General features: G+C 36.9%; 1 protein-coding gene across 2 annotated transcripts; it reads left to right on the top strand.

The window, feature by feature from the left end:
* Positions 1–7,212: 7,212 nt before the first annotated feature.
* On the top strand, positions 7,213–20,781 carry LOC100893890. Of its 2 annotated transcripts, XR_004061796.1 has the most exons (11): positions 7,213–7,552; positions 9,162–9,386; positions 10,663–10,852; positions 11,217–11,470; positions 12,285–12,728; positions 13,016–13,462; positions 13,978–14,403; positions 14,644–16,348; positions 17,557–17,807; positions 18,240–18,357; positions 19,128–20,781. XR_004061796.1 is itself a non-coding variant. In XM_011676488.2 (8 exons), exons 1-8 carry the CDS (start codon positions 7,456–7,458, stop codon positions 15,114–15,116), a joined length of 2,556 nt encoding a protein of 851 aa, XP_011674790.2. In that variant the 5' UTR covers positions 7,213–7,455; the 3' UTR covers positions 15,117–16,558. The 2 variants fall into 2 exon arrangements, 1 of the variants encoding a protein (XP_011674790.2); XM_011676488.2 differs by lacking the exons at positions 17,557–17,807; positions 18,240–18,357; positions 19,128–20,781 and having other exon boundaries at positions 14,644–16,558.
* The last annotated feature ends 602 nt before the right edge of the window (positions 20,782–21,383 follow it).

The following is a 21,383-nucleotide window of genomic DNA, read 5'->3' on the forward strand; positions in this document are numbered from 1 at the left end:
GTATATTTGATAGGACTCAATAAATCATGTTAATATTTTATTATTTGGAGGGGGTGGAGAGCAGTGGTGTTTCCAGGATATGGTTAGACCGTGGTAGCCCTTTCTCCCGCTTTGTAAACCCACAAAAAATGAAATAAAAACAACCAACTCACATATAATTTTTAGATTGTCTTTATGGGATTTTTATCCCGCCTTTTTCCCCATTTCAAGATCAGTTACTGGAGAGGGCACATTCTAGAAAAAGAAACTTATGTTCATCAATTTAATATTTTGACTTAGATTAAGTCTCTAGATTATAGTCTTGGAAAGTGATCCTTTGTATCTAAAATCAATTCTTACATGGTCTTAGCTGTCGAAGTATTTGATATTCGTCGTTATTAAGTGCAATGAGAAATTTCATGATTTTTCACTTCAAACTGTTGGGGATGTGCAATCAGTCCCTGGTGCAATGTAGGAAAAAATGACTTGTGTATTAATTTGGCCAGCATAGTGGTGTGTAGGTTAGTGTATAGAAATGTAATATACATGTAATCATGTTATGCGAAACAGGCGACATTTTATAGCACGTAACTGAAGTAAATGTTAGAAAGTAATCAAAAGAAAGAGAGAGAGTAAATTAAAAAGCGAGTGTGAGGGTTTGTGTGTATGTGTGTAGAGAGAGAGAGAGAGAGAGAGATTGCGCTAACAAAGGGGAGAAAAGAGAAGGGAAGGAGAGACATTAAAGAAAATATTTTATAGCTTGATTCTATATCATATTTGTTTTTACTCAAAGAGTTACATGATCGAATATGATCGTAGGGAGATTGGCCTTGTGCTAAATTTCTGTACTCAGGAGCAACATGTTTTTACAAATGATTTTGTGATCGGATCCTAATTCATATTGAGCAGATATTTTGCACAATCGCTTAAAATTGTAACCCGTAAACTCTTTCAATCACATATATTTTTTAAAAGTTATTTGAGTTATGTTGTGTTATGAAAAGTGAATTCGTAGAGGTTAACATTTTAAAGTATGCTCATTAAAACAATGTATGAGTTTGATTCTATCACAGAAAATCAATATTAGTTCGAGGTATTATGAACAGATAAATAACACACACTAAATGGCACGAAGCTTTAAATTTCTTTAAAAATAAAATTATGTCAAATAATCTCAAAAAGTAAATAATACCAATTGTATTTACAATTTATCGCCTTTACTTGAAAAAATGTTATTTTCGGACTCTGATATTCGATTGTTAAATGATCATGATCAAATAAATGAAGTGCAATACATTTAATGCAAAGTGTATCATTCAAATTATTACTGAGTGTCACGTACATCATAAAGTTATTGATGACTGGAAGTGTTTTTGAGATTGTGATTGTGACTTGTGTGTTTTGTTGTGATTAAAGACGTATTGGTGATAATATTGGTGCCTGATATTGTTCATGAGGACTGTAATTAATTGTTTTCCAAAGATACCGCTTATTTTCTTGAAACATAAGGTTTCCCAGATTCCCAGATTTTTAATCCACTATTAAATCCACTAACGAAAAATTGATATTAACAACAACATAAACAAAATGGAACAAAAAAAAACGAAAGATGATAAAACCGAAAAGTTTGTATTGTACTTTTATTCAAAAAATAAATACCAAGTTGTTTAATGATATGCTATTCATTAAACTCTTCCTATTTCCTATTTTCCATAATACATGATAGATTAAATAGATAGAAAAATACAAAGAGGTGTAATTGTACAAACAGACTAGACTAAAAAAAAAAACCACACCTGTATTTACTTTACAACAATGCCAAGTGGAGGCATGAACAACTCTCTTTTAAATATATATATATATATATATATATATATATATATATATATATATATATATATATATATATATATATATAATTATATATATATATATATATATTGAATCTAATGCCGCGTTATTTTGTAGGTACATGGACACATGGGCGAGTGTAAGCTGATCATATTATTATATATAATTATCTGATTATGGAAATGAACGAGCGTGTTATTAACAATGGAATGTTGTTATACATGTAAATAGTCACATTTTCCCCTTCTCATCGACAATATAATACGCAAAGCAGCAAAAGGATGCAAATGATTGTGTTAGGAACGTCCATTACAAATAAGGACACGTTACTGTACAAACGTATGTTTTTGGTAAAATTGAGTTAGAGGGAACGAATCACAACATACTTTGTCCATATGATTGCTAGATCCATGACACTACTGTTCAAAAGATAATAGATTATGATATTGATTATATTCGAGGTATGACAACATCGACACGGGCAATGAAGGAAAATTCGTCGCAATTTAATGTGCATAAAAGAAGGGGGAAATCGATTTGCAGAGAAAGAGACTGATTAGAAGAGAGCGAGAGAGCGAGAGAGCGAGAGAGAGAGAGGGAGAGAGAGAGAGAGAGAGAGAGAGAGAGAGACATTGATTTTGAATGAGAGCAAAGAAAAGAGGATTAGAAAGAGAAACAGAGAGAGAGAGAAAAGAGGGGGAGGGAGAGAAAGAGAGAGAGAGACATTGATTTTGAATGAGAGCAAAGAAAAGAGGATTAGAAAGAGAAAGAGAGAGAGAGAAAAGAGGGAGAGGGAGAGAGAGAGAGAGAGAGAGAGAGAGAGAGAGAAAATGAGGGGGGGGGGTAAACAAAGTGATCTCCTTACTACTTTTCTTTCTACAGGTAATGAATTCTTCACAAGAAACAAAACGACACATTTATATTAAAAACCCTGAGTTATATGAAAATAAATTATAAATCAAATTTTCCCGGATGAAATAAATCACAATGAAACTTGTTATTAAATGGGGGCGGGTGTATTGTGAAGATAAATGCATACAAGTTTTCATATAGTCCTCTCTTACATTGTTCGAAAGCGGTTAGGTTGAAGAAAGAAGTTGAGGTCTGGTGAAGGTGCAGTTATATGCCTCAAACCAGTTGTCAACTTTCTCATTTTTATTACTTCCATCATGACAATGTCGTTGTAACAATTTCCCATTAAGAAAGTTTGCTCTTGAAGGTCTCTCATATATTATGTAAACAAAAAAGGAGGACTTTTTGCAGTTTACAGGTTAGGGGAAAAACTGATGACAAATTCTTGTGCAGTCCCATGTACGGATATCTGTGTCCAGTGCTCTTCGTTAAAACAAAACGTGTTCAGCAAAACCTAAGTTGAGTTGTGGAGGTGCCGTGGTATAGGTTCGAATACGAACCTGGCACTAACGTCCTTTGACACTAAGTACATGGCAATCCAACCCTTGTAATAAGTTCATTTGTATGAAAGCAGAAAGATAAATAGAATGGCAAAAGTTGAAATAAATCGGACCAATTGTAACAAAGTTTTTGAATGTTTGAAATATGAGATCACTATTAGAGTCTATCCGAATTTTAAATTGGTAGTTTGGTCAGTGGATTGTGACGTAGTCGCGGATAACTCTCCCGTTGGACATGTACAACAATATGAAACATTTCAATTTCACTCCGATTTGCCCTCTCCTTTGGGGCACTACTAAAAAAACATCCGTTTTTGAAAAATTGAAAGTTGTACATCACAGAGACATTAATTATTCAGCCAATATGAAGAGCCCATACGCAATTATAGTAAATACAACTTTCAAAAATTCATTACTTTCTCATTTTCTGCCCGATTTCATTCAAACTTTCACCAATCCGGTCTACTTCTCTGATTTTTCTGCTTTCCTCTAGAGTATTTTTCTATCAAGGTTGGATTTCCCTTCACTTTTGCCACTTCTGTAAAATATGAGGACCTGGTAATTGCTGGGGCCGCATATGCAGGAAGAGCAATATTAATACTGTTGTGGCTACACTGGGCAAATAAACCCCTATTATCATAATTATTGTTATAATTTTCATGATTTTAAAACGAAATTTGACTTAATCATTCTACTAACAAATTTAGCCAATCGAATAAAACCTCTAAATAGTTCCTTTCAATATGACATTGTATGTCTAGCTATCTAGATGGAAAGAGATGTTTTAAGGATCACAACGATTCTTATAAAATTAGATAAGTGACGGAACATCCCTAAGGGAGCGGTAACACATTTACTGAGAAAGGGAAAATTACCAGCAATTGTCCCAATTGATTTTCCACGCATCACTTAAAGGCAAGATGAAGTGATTTTCAAATTGGCAACGACGTGGAGCTGGTTATGCGATAGAGACGTCAGCTCAATTTAAGTTTGAAGGCTTTTGTGAAGTAGGTGACTACATGTGGGGTCAAAGGGTGTAATCAAAAGGGAGATGCTGTACGTGACTTCTGTTTCGAAACGATATTGTCCTACCTATTGTTCCTCCTCCACTTCTTCCTTTTTTGTTGTTGATATAGTTGCTCTGAAATTAGATAAATAACAATCCAGGGACATCTAGGCATTGGAGTGGACACAAAACTATTCTGTAAATCCAGGTTTACCCCTTTTCAGCCTCTGCAGTGCATGTGAGAATGACATTTGAATCTACACAAAATTTGTGCTGAAATGAGCCCAGTAGAATGTATTTGCTTTAATAGAGAAAAATCCCATATCAAGTAACCTCGAGCCCCTTCCCCCTCCTCCACATGTCCTCATTTTTTAAAAGGCCGGCCGAGAAACTCTGAATTAATTTTAACTTGTCCCTAAACGTTGACCGGCATCAAATGAGTAATGCTTGACATACTTTATCACCCGTTCAAAAATAGAAACTGATATTAAAAGTTGCGGTATGAAGCTACGGTATGTAACTTCTGTTTTAAAGCAGAAGTTCTCCTATTCTGATAAAAGTAGGCAGCTGTCAAATCACGCATTTTTTTCCCCCGTTAAGTATACGCAAATCTTTCCAAACACTCAATTCTTCTACAATGTAAACGTTGATCGACGTTCCTGAGTTAAATGGTTAACATATCTTATCATCTAAACTTCGTCAGTTTCTGATTTAAACAAAAAGGAAATTCGACACTTTCATCATACGTATCATCATAGTCCTAATAGTAATACTGATAATATTAATAATATATTCTTTTTTAGCGCTCATATCCACCCCGCGCAAGCTGGTCAGGACACTCCAGTATTTCCCCAGCTAATGTCAGACTACCACCTTCCATGCTCACAGCATTTAAGGAATTCTTCCTACTGGTACCCATCTAACTCATGGGTGGAGAGTGGCAAATGTAGAGTAATGTCTTGCCGGTCATGCACTATGGTTCAAGGCATGGCAGAGTTTTTTTCTGTTGGGGACCGGGGGGGGGGGGGGAGAGAGACTGAAATGAATTATTGATAATTTATTGCATTTTTTATTTTTATTTGTGGGGGCTTCTCCTTACCCTAGCCCCCGCTGCGTACAGTCATGATTCAGTGGCAAAGCAACGACCTCGTAACTGTGAGGCCTCAGGATTAAAACCGTGTCGATGTGCTATATTGGTGCCCTTTAGTGAGGCATTAATCCTCATTACTGTCAGTGATGATTTAAGGACGTAGGTCCCCTAATTGATAAGTATAGTAGCATACACATGCTGTAGCAGTCACGCAACAATAAAAAACACTCGCAAATTATTATTCAATAAAATATGAAAACGTATACTATTATCTAGATCAATTAGGAATAAATCATTGTCAAAATCATTCCATAAATTGGGGTAAAGAAAAAATATTCCACCTTAATGACAAACAGTGTATATAGACCTTAAGGCTCAACTGTAGTAGTTTGGCCAGAAGGGATTAGACCACACAGCGAGGTCACTGACAGGGGGCTATCTCATCAACTCAGTTCTCAAATAACTTAAGAAATAGAGGATCATGGGGGACCAACAGGCACCAATTGGGGAAGTTTTCTATATAGAGGGAGCAAGTAGCTACAAGTAGTACAATGGGGCTTTAAATGTTCAACTTAATACTTCCTAATTGGAACTCTCCCCTATCTCTCTCCCTCCCCCTCTCTATTTCTTTCTCTCTCCTCTTAACTGTTTTTTTTTTTATTTGTGTTTGTTTTGTTGAACGTCCGCTAATAAGTATGCATTGATTAATTATTATTTTTTTAATTTGTATTTCCGACGTATAAAAAGAATACACAATATACAATGAAAAAATGAAAACATTTATAAGCTTATACATAATATCAAGTTAACATAAGCTAGAATATTCACATGGCATTAAATTGAAAACAAAAACAAAAACAACATTAAGAACGAAAGTATGGTGGCCCAGAAGGGACATCGCGAATAATTCATGACTTAGTGAATTTCTTCGTGAATAATTCGCGATTTCGTCTTTTCGGGATGTCCCTTCAGGGCCACCATTCGAAAGGATGTACAGCGAAATAACAAAAAAGACAGAGAAACCGACTGCTGGGTAGCCCATTTTCAGCTGTACTTGCATAGTGCAGCTGATCTTCCATGTGGACCAGAAAGAAAAAGAAGAATAAGTAGTTGAAAAAGATGGGGGGGGGGGGGGGAGACAACATGCAACAAAACAACCAGAACAATGGTATTTAAAACAAGGGCAATGGTATTCAAAGAAAAACATAATATTAAGGTCTTACAGTATCAATGAATTTTCTTTTTAAAGAGATCGTTTAAATAAGGACAGAGATGTGCAATCTCGAATTGATTGGGGAATGCTGTTGTACATGAATAACATAGCCACCCCAGCCAAACTTGGCTGTAGAAAAAAAGGTTGTTTGCATTTGTTTGTCTGAGGTCTGAATTGTTTATTTTATTCATGATGAGGACGTCAACTTAAACTATGGTTTAGACGACCACTTTTGTTGTATATATTATTCTATGTGGCCATACATGTTGAACGTTTGTAATCGTATGGACTATGCGTGTATGGAAAAAATGAACATCAATCAATCAATCAAATTGGTAATCCCACCAAGTTCGGTGTATGAGAACTATGACGCAACGCACATGGAAACTGGAGAGTACAGTATGTCTTTAAGAATAAAAACACATCTTCACCAAGATCACGACCCTGACCACACCGTGTAGGCTCTGTCATTTGTAATCAAGTGACAAGTCGGTTTTTCTAAAAGAACCACAAAACCGGAAATTCTTGAAGTCAGCATATTCCTTGTTCTCGTCTGCTTCGTCCCACTTGAACGACTTAATTTGCTCCACTTGTCTGCTAGGAACATCAAAAGGTGCTCCCAGTTAAACAACTGAATAAACCTCGTTGCCGGATCTTTTTTCTTAACTTTCTTGGCGCTCCTAAACGCACACAAGCTACCTTTCCTCCAGACACGAACGCCGGTCCTTTGACAATCAATAACATTAATTCATTCCAACTGTTTTATCCTTGTGTTACCTAGCTTCGTTTTGCAATCAATAAAGTTTAGCGGCGCCAGTTGTCAAAAAAGTTGGTCAGATAGATACATCTACCTTGTCGTTGGGACTTGTTTTTCATTTTGAGCTAGCTTTTTAGAGTATGCATCATGTACAGCTCCAAAGATAAACTCCACCATCGTTGGCACGCCCTTCTGTTAGCAATCGCCTGCGTGGCTTCTTTTGCAGTGTTTTGTCAAGCACAAGGTAGGGTACATTCATTTTCAAATGATTCTTGAAATTATATTGCGATTAATGGTTATTTTCGAGTAGCGCTATCGTATCGGTAAATATATGTAGGGTCTTGTAGGATAAAAATCGACTGACAGTAAATTAGTTAAAATCTTGCTGGAACTAATTGTATCTTTAATACCATTTATTGTTTCCATCGGTAACATTTTATTGATTGCAGGTTTCTATTAAATTTTAAGTTACGATTGCTTTAAAGGAGAGCCACGATGTGGGGAGGTACGACTTGTCGCGACATTTTTGAGTTACAGGGCCCTTTGTTTGTTCTTATACATAGTTGTAATCGGCCATAGTCGAACCAGGGAGTTGGGATTGGATCCCAACTCCCTGGTCGAACGTAAGTTCTCCGAATAATGGAGCTAAGTTCATTTATGTCTTATACGTTCAGAGTTGCGCAAAGAGAATATCAATCTCAAGTTGTGATGTAGATATATCGTAATTTGTTATAAGCTTAAAACAGGATCGAGGTTTACATTTTCAGAGTCTGTCTTGAAGTCGTTTGAAAATAACACAATATTTCGATCTATTTTCATTTGCCTGTTTTGTGGGGTAGCACGTTTCATATGTAATTTTTTTCTTCAAAAAGTTTATGAAAGGCCAGATTTGAATTGTGCAAAATTATTTCACTTTGCTTTTTTAATAGTTGTATATATTCAAGTTTACGTGTATTAGACGTCTAGAGCTTGTTTATAAATAAAGGTTCTCGATTTTAATCGACATTATATAAGTTCGACAGCAATCTCGTCAGTACAAAAACAAAACAAAAAAAACACAAAAGCAACACAAATCCCTGAATATAACATTTTTGTTTTCTATAGTATTTAGAGCCATCAACCAGCTGATTAATGTACTGCTGAAATGTACTACAGTACTACCTAAAGATTAAATGAAAAACATATTGAATTATTATCGGGATGTACTATTTTGACATTTTCTAACTAAAATCAATAAATATTGATTAGCCTTTGACTTCAAATATATAATGCTGATTTACATTGTGAAAAGACTCACATTTCGTATTTTTAATTCAGCTTTTTTTGGCCGCTATCCTAAAGAAATACAAAAAGTTCTAAAAGTGATTTTTGAGAGACCCGAGGGTATGTGCATAAATAAAAAAAACTTAAATAATCGATGTTCGAATATAACCTACATCTTTTTCAATCGTCCTTAATATTAATATCCAGATGTTTTTATATTCATTGCCAAGATTTGTGATTAATCAAATTCTAATTTTGGATATGAAATATTATCGTAACGGAAGGGGGCAGGTTTTTATTATTTCATTTTGTAGAGAGATGCTTTTGCTATATTTCTGTTATTCTCCTTATTTTGAAGTATATTCGCATAAATGGTCCCCTAAGAAAAAACACACACGCTGATTTAGGTACACTTGTGTTACCAAATGAATGTACATGTATTGTCATTTAGAAGGAAGAAAAAAATAGCGTAAGTATCGGTTTATCTCTCCACCCCCACCTCCTGTTCTCTCCCCACCTCGCTCACTTCCCCCTCCATCTCCCTCAGTTCTCTCTCGCTTTACATCAATCCATCTTTCTCGTTGCTGCAGAATCGTCCCAGTCATTCTCTATAAGTTTCAGCTCAGGCGAGCTACTACTGCCTTGCGTGTACCGGGGAATACCCTACCTTCACGGTGATAGCTGGAAAGTGGATGAATGCACCACTTGTGACTGCGACAATGCCACTGTAACATGTGTCATTGAGAGTTGTCCGCCGGCCTTCTGCGCCGAACCTGTAAAACCGGATGGAGAATGTTGCTTCCTATGCCCTTACAGTGAGTTGGCCTATTGACATTTAATACTTCGACCTTTACTACGACTACTACTACTACTACTACTACTACTACTACTACTACTAACATGACTGATAACAATATTATTACTACTACTACTACTACTACTACTACTACTACTACTTATACTTATACTACTACTTCTAATACTACTACTACTACTACTACTACTACTACTTCTACTACTACTTCTACTACTACTACTACTACTACTACTACTACTACTACTACTACTACTACTACTACTACTACTACTATTACTACTAATACTACTACTACTAACATGACTGATAACAATATTATTACTACTACTACTACTACTACTACTACTACTTATACTACTACTTATAATACTAGGCCTACTACTACTACTACTACTACTTCTACTACTACTTCTACTACTACTACTACTACTAATAATAATACTACTACTACTACTACTACTATTACTACTACTACTAACATGACTGATAACAATATTATTACTACTACTACTACTACTACTACTACTAATACTAATACTACTACTTCTAATACTACTACTACTACTACTACTACTACTACTTCTACTACTACTACTACTACTACTACTACTACTACTACTACTACTTCTACTAATACTACTACTACTACTATTACCACGACTATTACAAGTACTATTAATACTACTACTACTACTACTACTACTACTACTTCTACTCGTACTACTACTAACAATGATATTATTATGATAATGATAACAATACTTCTTCTACTAATGATAACAATAATGACGACAATAATAATAATTTTGTTGACCTAAGGAAGCCTCATCAGCATCAGTGCTGTCCTTGTAGTGGCCTTGTTCTTATTAATACTCCAGCGATTGTCAGGTACCCCTTTACACCTGGGTGGAGAGTGGCAAATGTGGATTAATATTTTGACATTTTAAGCTTTCCAAATATAAATTCAAAGAGGAAATGAGGCAATCAGAGAAGATGTCTGCCGATCTTTTATGAAAAATAAAAGTCCAGTAAATGGAGTAAGTACCATGAAAGAAGCTAGCACAAGTCAAGCAAATACTTTATGAAGAAAATAAAGGATTCATATTTAATAATATTAATAAAAACGGTGCTTATAAAGCGCTTACCACCGAAGTGTCTAAGCTATAGCGTGGGAAATCATTTACTTGCAAGGAGAACGGCGTTCATGATGTTTGCTGGTACTTACTAGGCTATTGCTCAGTTTGATAGATAAAACATTTTTTCTCTCCCTCTAGATGTCAAGGCGAAGAAGGTTCTACCAGAGATTACCAGTACCAACACCATAGCAGAGGGTGGGGACAACAGTGTCTCTCTCAATGTGCCCATCAAGTTCCAAGAAGCCATGGATACAACGGGTGTGAGCGGTGAGGACTTGTGGATTCTCAGTGCATGGGCATCATCAACACCTGACGGCAGAGGGACAAAGTGAGACATGTGATATTATAAGAACTGAGGGGAGTGGAGGGTGGGTTGAATTCGAAGGGGACAATTTGACGGTTTGAGAAAATCCGAAGAAAGGGGTGGTGGTGAAAATGAATCCTCTCTCGCCATTTCCATTGTTCAAAAACACAATATCTCTTGAAATATTGATGTAAATGTTCTGCGATTAAAAATATAAAATTATACTGTAATCTTCTACAATGTCTAAATCATTGAACAGAAATGACAATATCCACAAAGGAGGCTTAAATTGTTAGTTAAATAGAAACAGTTCATATGGAATTTGAAAAATGGATTTGTTAAAAAAAACTTAATTATCACCATGAACTTATCTTTCATATTTTCTTAGATATGGCTTCGACAGAAACGTTCTGGACGACAATCAGATGGATCAGTATTACAAAAAGAAGGAGAAATTTAATTTCGCGCCCATCAATTTTGAATTCAGTGACCCTATGGCTGAATGCGAGGACATGAAGTACATATGTGTTCGCATCGACCGAGGAGATAATCCCGTTGCCAAAGCAAACCTGGACTTTCAATTCTCAGGTTATCCGGATGAAAGTGTTCTCACGGGCTGTACTGCGTCTCCAGAATGCATAGGTAAATACTTTTGTACACCTATCTAATATCTGATTGATACTGCAATACCATCAATAAAATGGATCGCAGTTTGATAGTATGATAGGGGGGTCTTTAGCCTACTGTCTTTACGCCGGTGTGGCAACAGACACAGTTTCTTGGCGGATTAATCCTGTTACTAAATTCGTCGGACCAATTTGGTGACGGTCGTTCATTATTTGGTAAAGAGAAACAAATTTGCTCGCAAAACTTGTGTTTTCTGTTACTGATTATAAATCAGAGACAACTTTGACATTACAACGCCTAAAAAATCGTAATGAGCAACAATATATATTATATTAAACGCAAAAATTACAGGCTAAAATCTTCGATAATCACAGAATTTGACGGCGGAGACATCAGTTACGAAATTAAATATACGAATAACATGACGACGGTTAAGTTTTACACCGGGCACATTTTATGACTATGATAAACCCACCAATATGTCTACCGTCAAGCCGTCCAACTTTAAAGACACAATGACATGTCGTACACTTTTGATGAGCTCTCCAACTTAATTCTAACTGTGTCCAAGGTAAGGAAACTGGAAACTACTCTCTTTCCACGTTTTGCTGCATGTAACGAAAAATATGCATAATGATATATCTCCCCCCCCCCCCAAATGATAGAAGTGATTTCAATGAAATAGAAATCTCGTTAAAACCTGATGAACAGTCGATTATAGCCAGTGGTGTCGTAAATATAGTTTAGTAGCGATATGGAATTATATAGACCATGCTACAAACGCCCGTTCTAGATGTGTTTTTGATAAGATGTTTATATCTTTGTGTAGGCATCGTTGCCCAGGAGATGGACTGGACTATAGAACCCGTTGAGACGGTCATCCCCGGTGAACAGACGACAGTCAGCCTCGATAACTATATTACCTTCCGAGAGAACAACCCCCTACTCTCAGGAGATGGTCTTTGGCGCATGGGGCTCTTCGGCAGCCGGAACGAACAAGGCACCGGGGACCGCTTCAGCTACGTGTCTCAGACATTGAACCGACCGCAGCAAGGGACTACGCTGAATCCCGACGCACCGCTTGAATTCCAGGCCGTAGAGACCGACTTTGAAATGGGCTCCATCGGTTGCAATGAATACGGTTATATTTGCGTTGAATTTACGGGAGCTGAAAACCCGATACCCAACTTCTTCTTCAGAGTAGAAGATGCAGTTGATGCGTCCAAAGAGGCTAACACCTTAACCAGTTGCCGTGAGCAAGAGTGCCTTTCAAGTAAGTCTGAATTCTCCAACTTCTTTCTTGTTCCTTTTCATCAGACGTTACTGAGGATCGTCAAGTTATGTGATGGACTCTTGAATAATATAATCGTGCACTAGCGCGTATTCCTTCTTTAATGTCTAAGTCAATGTTGTCACCATTATTCTCTAGTGCTAATCAACTATGTTACATGAGAAGAAGGAACGAAAGTTTGCCCGCGAGGAAACTTTTTAACCTTGACATGGATATAAAGAGAGTATGTTGACAATACATGACACTGAATTCTGCTCTCTGTCGCACAGATGTATGGGCCGAGTCTCTGGATTGGGACTTAACACCAACGGACAGAGTCTTACCCGGTCAAGAAACCGGCGTAAGTATTGATAGCACTGTCATCTTTGAGGATGACAACCGCGAAGTCGCTGGCACTGGCCTCTGGAAGAAAGGGCTGTTCGGAAGCAGAAACCCCGATGGCAGTGGAGAAAGATTCAACTATCGAGAGCAAATCCTTGATAGGCCTCAGCAAGGCATCACCTTGGAAAGGGACAGTGGCATGTTAGACGTCCCCGAGGCAACAACCACATTTGAAATTGGCACCGTCGGATGTAATGACTTTGGCTATGTTTGCGTAGAGTTTACCGGAGGTGACGATCCAGACCCACTGTACTATTTCAGAGTAGTGGGATCCGCCAATGCCTATCCCGAGGAAAACACCCTCGTGACGTGCAAGGAACAGGAATGTTTAGCCAGTAAGCTTGCATGCATTCACTGAACATATTTCCTTGAGAGCAGAGAGAGAGTGGTTAATTATAAAAAATAGTGCGTGAATAAATAGGGTTCTGTAAGAAGGTTCCATATGATATTCCTATCTGGTCTTTTTGGAGTATATCTTAAACAGTTAATTGACTAAAATAAACAGACAATAAAGTGTCGCTGCGGCTGCTACTACTACTACTACTTCTTCTTATCAGATCGTGGGAGGGGACAGGAGGCAAGAGATACGCGTCCACATCCAATTCCATACTGGAAAACATCGTTAAACAAAAAAGCCGCCCACATTTTTGTTCCCTTAATTCAGGTAGGTCTTTGTCATGTAACATTTGAAAAAAGGCACCCTTAAATTCTTAAACTATTTGTTTTTGCTTCTAAGTGAATTTGGGGATAAATTGCAGCCGAATATATAACAATAACATATAGATATTCATTATTCAACTGGAAATGCGAACTCCTTTTCATTCTGTTCTGTTTTGTCTTTCGGTAACAGGGGCCATATTTACAGACCTCGACGTTGATCTTGGTGACCAAGAGCTCGTCGAGAACAAGAACAATTTTCTCAACGTTGACTTGAGCGGAATCACAGCAGATGACTCCACCAATGTCATAGGTGACGAATTGTGGAAGGTTTCCGCATACGCCAGCCAAAATCCCGAAGGCAGTGGAACCAAGGTCGGATTAGTTGATCAGATCCTTGATCCGTTTACAGCCGCTAACGATCTCAACGAGGGAGAGAATCTCCCAATGGAGGATGTCGATTTCGACTTTGACATGACGGGGCTGAGGTGCGAGGATGTGCCATACCTCTGCTTCGATCTTGATAAAAATCCAGACGCCTCTGTTAACTTCTACTACGAGTCCCGTCCAAATGAAGCTGCTACGACAACTTGCGTCGATTTCCGCGACCGTTGCAAAGGTAAAATGAAATAAGAACGATTTTCTGAAATATCGTGAAAAAACTTACTTTTAAGCATTATATGGCACTTTTTTCGTGCATAAGAAACAACTTTTTTACAAAATTGTGCGGAGGAAAGTTATAAACAGATAATATTCTTTTACAACTGATGAGTTTCCCTCACCTATCATTTAATCTGGAGAAATCGTAATGATATATTTACTTTAAATTCTCAATCTATCTTTTGATTTTCGTGTTTAGGTGCCACTGCCATCGATGTTGAATGGGATTTTGATATTGGGGATGCACCGTTCGAAGATCCGGCCCCTCTGACCATCGACGCAGACGTACTGTTTGAACCCGACAGTCCCAATGTTGACGGAGACGGTTTGTGGCAGTTAGGTGTCTTCGCCGCAAAGAATCCTGAGGGTTCCGGACCCCGTAAAGATGAATTGACCCAGATACTTGATCCTTTAGACGAGTCAACACCTCTTGATGAAGGTGGACCTCTCAACTTGGACGATGTCGAATTTCCATTTCCAATCAACGAGGTTGGATGTGGTGAATATAACTTCCTTTGCGTCGAATTCAAGAAAGGAGAGGCGCCCTCACCCGAATTCAAGTTCGAGACTCAGGGAGAAGGAGATACGATTATATCATGCAAGGAACAGCCATGTAGAGGTGCACTTCTACTTTTGTTAAATTCTATTCTACTCAATCTTTTTTTGCTCTGATAGGGAGCATAACCTACCACCAGCAATATTTTTTAGTTTGTACCCTCAAAATAATGGCAATGAGGTTTCATGGTGAATGAGAGTAATTCAATTCTTATTCACGGCCCCAAGAATTCCCTTCACTAACCTTTGATACAGATTAGGTCTTGGTAACGCTGCGTGTCACGTACATCAAAGGTAGTCTAGATCACAAGTGTAAGGAACCAAGAAACCCGCTTCTCATCACGGCCGAGTAGGGGATACAGGCCCAAGGTCTAGATCAGGGAAAGCATAAGTCTACGTTGGAGAAGAAGGTCTACGATGTCATCAGTGAACTGCTCAGGTAAGAAACAACTAATAAATCCTATTTTTTTTAAATAAACCAAGCCACAGGCGATTCAACAGTAATAATCGATACAAAATTAGGTTAGGTACACGGTGACCATGCAGAGGAGAGGATTCCGAAGTACCTTGGCAAAGATCCTACCAAGTACACTGCAGTCGATCTATGAAGTAGCAAGTTATCACCAACAAGGATCATGGAAGTTCTAGTTCCTGACCAAAGCCCTCACCAGACCTCTTTGTCGGGTATCATCAAGTAAGTGGAAGAAGAAAATAGTTGATCAAAGAATTAACCGGGATATTTGGGTGAACCGATTTGCTAAAATTCTCGTTACAGCTTTAGGTTAGGTCACGTAAGGGTGCAGAAAAGCAGTGAAGACCACCATCTTAAGAGAGTCGGTTGAACTCTGAAGGAAGGATGGAACCATGCAGACACCCCATATATCCCTACGTCGGATAGCGTGCATTGTACAAGGAGGTAAGTGGAGAAAATCGATTCAAAGATCAGCCAAATTCTTATATCAGCGGTGATATTTATCTGAATCATGCTAACATTTACCCTTACAGCTCTAGGTTAGGTAACGGAAGGGTCAAGACTAAAGGCCGTGAAGTCCACCACCGTCTTAAAAGTAGGACGAACTGTAAAGAACAAGTGAAAAACACACCGTTATCATCCTACTTGATTGTGGTCTTGGATGGAATAAATGGTAAGGAATATAACACTATAAAAACAGAAAGTATGACGTCATGAAGCTATTTTCTCCAATGATGACATTACAATTCCAGCTTTAGGTTAGGTTTGTCATTTGATGGAATGCAGTGGAATGCTGTTCCGATGCACAGGTGTTCGTCACTCCGGATCGAGCTGATGGGGTTCTCAACGTGGATGATGCACCCTGATAGATACCAAGGTGAGGGAATTTTTTTCTTTGGAAAAAAAAGAAAGAAAGAAGAAAAGAAACGTATTTTATGTATGATATCGATGTTCATTCTTGTTCAAGTATTATCAAAATACTCATTTTTTTCCAGAAATGACAACGATCTTATGTTACTGATGAGTTCTTGCATACATAGGGACAATATACTTTTTTTCGTATTGTAATCAAATTCAATGCACATATATTCATCAAATGCCTCGATACAAATGATTTTATTCACCTGTTACGAACAATTTCATTACAAAAGTCAGAATGCGAATTGCATACATCAATTGTTAGTAGATAGGACAAACATTATGGCATGTCCTATCTAACAACACGTAATGCATGTAATTCGCATTCTGACTATTGAAATACAGTAATTCGTAATAGGTGAATGAAATAATTTGTTAAGAGGCGCTTAACAAAGATTTGTGCATACATTTGATCACATTACGAATATGACCTATTTGCCCATGACAAGTCCCAAATAATAAGTTAAAACAACAGCAACAACACCAACAGCAACAACAGCAGTAACATCAACAATAATAAGATGGGTAGAAGAATCCCTGCAATCTGAAAATCAATTATCATTTTTACTGGATCCACGCGATATCGGCGATCGATGCCACGGATATCCTTTTTTTTAATTTAAATAATTCTCCTTTTTAAAATTTTTTTAATTTTATTATTTTTTTTTTTTATATAATTTTTTGTTGGTGATAATTATTTTTTTTTTTCGTGTTTTTTGATAATTATAATCTGTTTAAAAAAATTTAAAAAATCTATACTTCATAATTTTTTTTTTTTTAAGTTTACAGTTAAATGTTCACTGACAATTTTTTTAATTTTTTAATTTCATGATAAGTTAAAAATCGTGCGTCCGGTAAAAAAAATCACCGGACGCATGATTTTGCCATGCATCCGGTAAATCTGTAAAATAACAAAATTTTGTATTTTTGACAATTTTTGGGGCCCCATCTTATAAAACAGATGATGCACAGGTTTAATTCGTGGGTCGGTGGAATTGTGTGTGCACGCGGTACCTTTGAATTTGGTCTAAAACCATTCAAAGGTACCCTGTGCACACAATCCCTACCGATGCACTCAAACCTGTGCATCATTTGTATACTAATATATCTATTATTGCTACTACTTCTACTTTAAGTTATTACCATAAAAACAAAATAATACCAGAGAACTTTCCAGAGGCCTAACCAAGAGAGAAGAGCAGAATGTTAGACCAAGCGGTTTTACGAGGTGAAGAACGGGCAAGATTTCCAAAGACTTATACGAGCAAGATGGGGGAAAGGCAAGAAGTCCAGATGCTTCGACGAGATGACAACCATGCTAGACTTCCAGAGCTTCGACGAGCGAGATTGAGAAGAGACGACTTCGATGGGCTTGATGTGGGTGAAATTTGGATTGAAGAACATGAACATGGAAACTGGTAAGATAGTGTATTCATGTTCTCTTTATAAGACTTTCCTTTATGGAATACTTTTATAATTATAGACAAATAAGCAACATGAAACGTGTAAACACATATTCGAGCTGACAAGTCGTTGATTTTCAACTTCAGAGGTACATTAATTTTGTTCAATATCCGCTACAAAAAATAAACATGTTTTGACTTTTTACGGTTTCAAAGAAATTGCGGAGCAATATTGATTATCAAAACATAAATATTTAAACACATTATTAGCATATTAAAAAACAATCACTAATGAATCTTTCAGAAATTCTGCTAATTTTGTATAACTATTGATAATTTTAACGAAGGAGAAAATGCGATATGAATTGAACAATGGCAATATATTCATCGCATGCAGCACGCTGAACGAGTGTCGATTTTTTTTCTCTCTTCGTCCACTTTTATTAGGAGGGCGCTCTTTACACTTGCTACATGCACACACTTGAACTGATGAAGCAAAGTCAAGGAAAAGTCAGAAACATCGGATTCATGGAGTGGATGATCCTGAGCATCGGCTCATTTAAGGGTATTTGATTTTTTATTATTTTGCAAAATCCTCATTACATCGTAAGAAAAATAAAAATAAGAATGACTGATTCCCTTGACCATAACATTTTATTCTATTCTCCTATTTTGTGATGCACGGGAATTCGCCTCGCCTAAATTGTTCTGAAGGGAAATAATTATGTAAAATATTGAATAAAGAGGATGTTCATAATTTTAGAATTCGATAAGTTTTTATAATTTGACTGATATTTAAAAAAAGTTTTAATATGTTTCTTTTATTTGTAAGCCTGTATGAAAGTAAGCTATGTTAAGGCAAGAGTTGCCCTTTGTTAAGTAAATAATTATACTAATTAGAGATGATTAAAAATTCTAGATCCAAATCTAAATCATTATTTTTCGTCATTCCGTTCTTCTGTCACTTTTTGAGGTTTCTTTAAAAAAAAAGTGCAATTGAAACATTTGCTAGTGGACTTAAAGCTTATCTACCGTAGTTTACAGGAGGGATTAGACTGCCCTGCAAGGTCACTGGACAGGTGGTTATCTCATCAACTCAGCTCTCAGTTGACATATGAAAAAGAGGATCATGGGGGACCAATGGTCACCGATTAGGCATTGTTTGTTATATAGAGGGCGCAAGTAGCTACCAGTAGTGCAGTGGGCCTTTAAAGAAAACTTTGATTTAGTGTTTATACCGCATGAACAATGATTAGGATCACATTATTTAGTCCATTCTATTGCTGTACCTGGAAGTATTTCATAGGTTTATATTTCTTCTATTCTGGAATGCAGGTATCGATGGCGCTAGCCACAACATGGAGGACAAGGAGTACATCAAGTTATTCGCTGTATTGCTCTCAGCGGAGAACACCAAGGGGATAGCTGAGCTGACTTAAAATAAATTCAATTTGTTTTCTGAAGAGCGCCAGATACGATTGCTAAATTACCCGTTTTTATTTATTCGTCAATCGAATTATTTATTTATGTATTTATTTATTCATTTATTGCAACAGCAAGAAATAGCTACTACACTACTTCTTTAGATCACAGAGATCATCCTGTGATTCTAATACTATATACTATAGGATCTCTTCATATAAGATGTATAGCGCCATCTGAGGCAACATATCCGACTCTTATGATTTCTAGTGATTTAAAATCTGTTTATGGACGATACGCATCTGTAATTTTATTTGCGTTAACCACGTCCTTCCCGTTTCTACGGTAATTAATAATTTGTGAATATTTGTTATAGAATGTACTATACTGTTTTATTACAATAAATACCTCCCGTAATTCAACTAAATTTCTATCTGTTTTTGTAATCTTACTGACAAATTCCAGTTGCAGAACGGTGTCATTTGAAGCAAGATACTCCATGTGCTTTTTTCACATAGCTTCTTTCATTGCTCGACCTTTAACAGCATTCAAAATATGATATATTACTGTACTCCACGGCACACAATTTTCTTAAATGTTCATTATACGGTCTGTATAATTTGTATTATGTAACATTTCCATTAACACGATCTCAAAGACTTTCAAGAAATCAAACCTAAACCACATTCATAAGGCCGGCCGGTGCGTCACCTTTTAACCCTTTGGCTACGGGAGCTGGGTGGTCACTGTGTTAACTCTATGGGAATGAGTGAATTCAGTAGTCAACGGGTTAAAATGTGCGAACATGACAATGACAGTATTACATAATTAGACCATGGTTTGTATAGACGATATAATCAGACATTAAAATTGTGACTTAGTTGATTAATTGAAAGTTTTTGCGATCGGGTGTTATTCAATATTTTTGTTCGTTATGAAATATTCGCTCTTGATGTGTATTCAACTATAGTGTATTACTTGCAAGTTAATATTGATACGGGATATAGATAGATCTAAACTAATCAGGTCTGTTTACGACGCTACTCAATAAGAAGCAGAAAAGAGCCAAGCAATTGTTTTGTCATGCTGAATAAAAGACATTGTATATTTACATAGTTCCTGCTCTTTATAAATTCACATTGTTATCAAAATGCCTGAAACTTGCTTTTTCAATGGGTTCAAGGTAAATGGATTTTTGATGGCCTATATTTCTGTTGTAAAGAAGAGATAAATGTTTCTTCCATGTTATCTATTGCTGTACTTTAATCAATGTTGAAATTGCGTATATTCCACCAATGATATCACTATTATTATAAAAAATGTGATTTACATGAAATATTACTGATACTTGAAGAGGAGATAAAGGTTTGAACCATTTGTTAACCAATTGCACAAATTCTCTAAGCTATCGCCTGGCCATTTTGAATGTGTGGTATTAGGCGAACATGTTAACGAATGTAAAGAAAATTATCAGGAAAATATATTTTACATCAGAAGAGGTGTGAAAGGGGCGCAGGCGATGGAACATTTATACATACACAATGATCGGCTAAAATGTAAATGAATAAATACATGAAGTGTTTTTCCATAAATACAACCGTGTGATTTCATGTTTCAGTTCTCCTTACTTGTGGGTAAATTTGCAGTTAATAAATACAGAGAGAGAGATATATATATATATATATATAGAGAGAGAGAGAGAGAGAGAGAGAGAGAGAAAGAGAGATAAGCGACAGAGAGAGAGGGAGAGAGAGAGAGGGGAAGGGGAGAGAGAGAGAGAGAGAGAGAGGGAGGAAGGGAGAAGAGAGAGAAAAAAAGAAAGACAGACAGAGACAGAACGAGAGAGGAGCGACAGGAAGAGAGAGAGAGAGAGAGAGAGAGAGAGAGAAAGAGAGAGAATAATAAAAAATAATAATAACGTTTTATTTACCCAGGGTAGCCACTTCAGTTATAAAACTGCTCTCCCAGCGGGCCCTGCATAACATAACATGTTACTATTACCCTTCTCCAATCTAATATGCTGAGCGCCTAGCTAGAAGGCAGAAGGTCCCATTGTTATAAGTCTTTGGTATGACTCGGCCGGGGATCGAACCCACGACCTCCCGTTCATGAGGCGGACGCTCTAACCATTGAGCCACCATACCCGGTGTCGGAAAGAGAAAGAGAAAG

This window comes from Strongylocentrotus purpuratus, unplaced genomic scaffold (assembly GCF_000002235.5).
Source record: "Strongylocentrotus purpuratus isolate Spur 01 unplaced genomic scaffold, Spur_5.0 spur5_scaffold_6, whole genome shotgun sequence".
NCBI classification, from domain to species: Eukaryota; Metazoa; Echinodermata; class Echinoidea; order Camarodonta; family Strongylocentrotidae; genus Strongylocentrotus; species Strongylocentrotus purpuratus.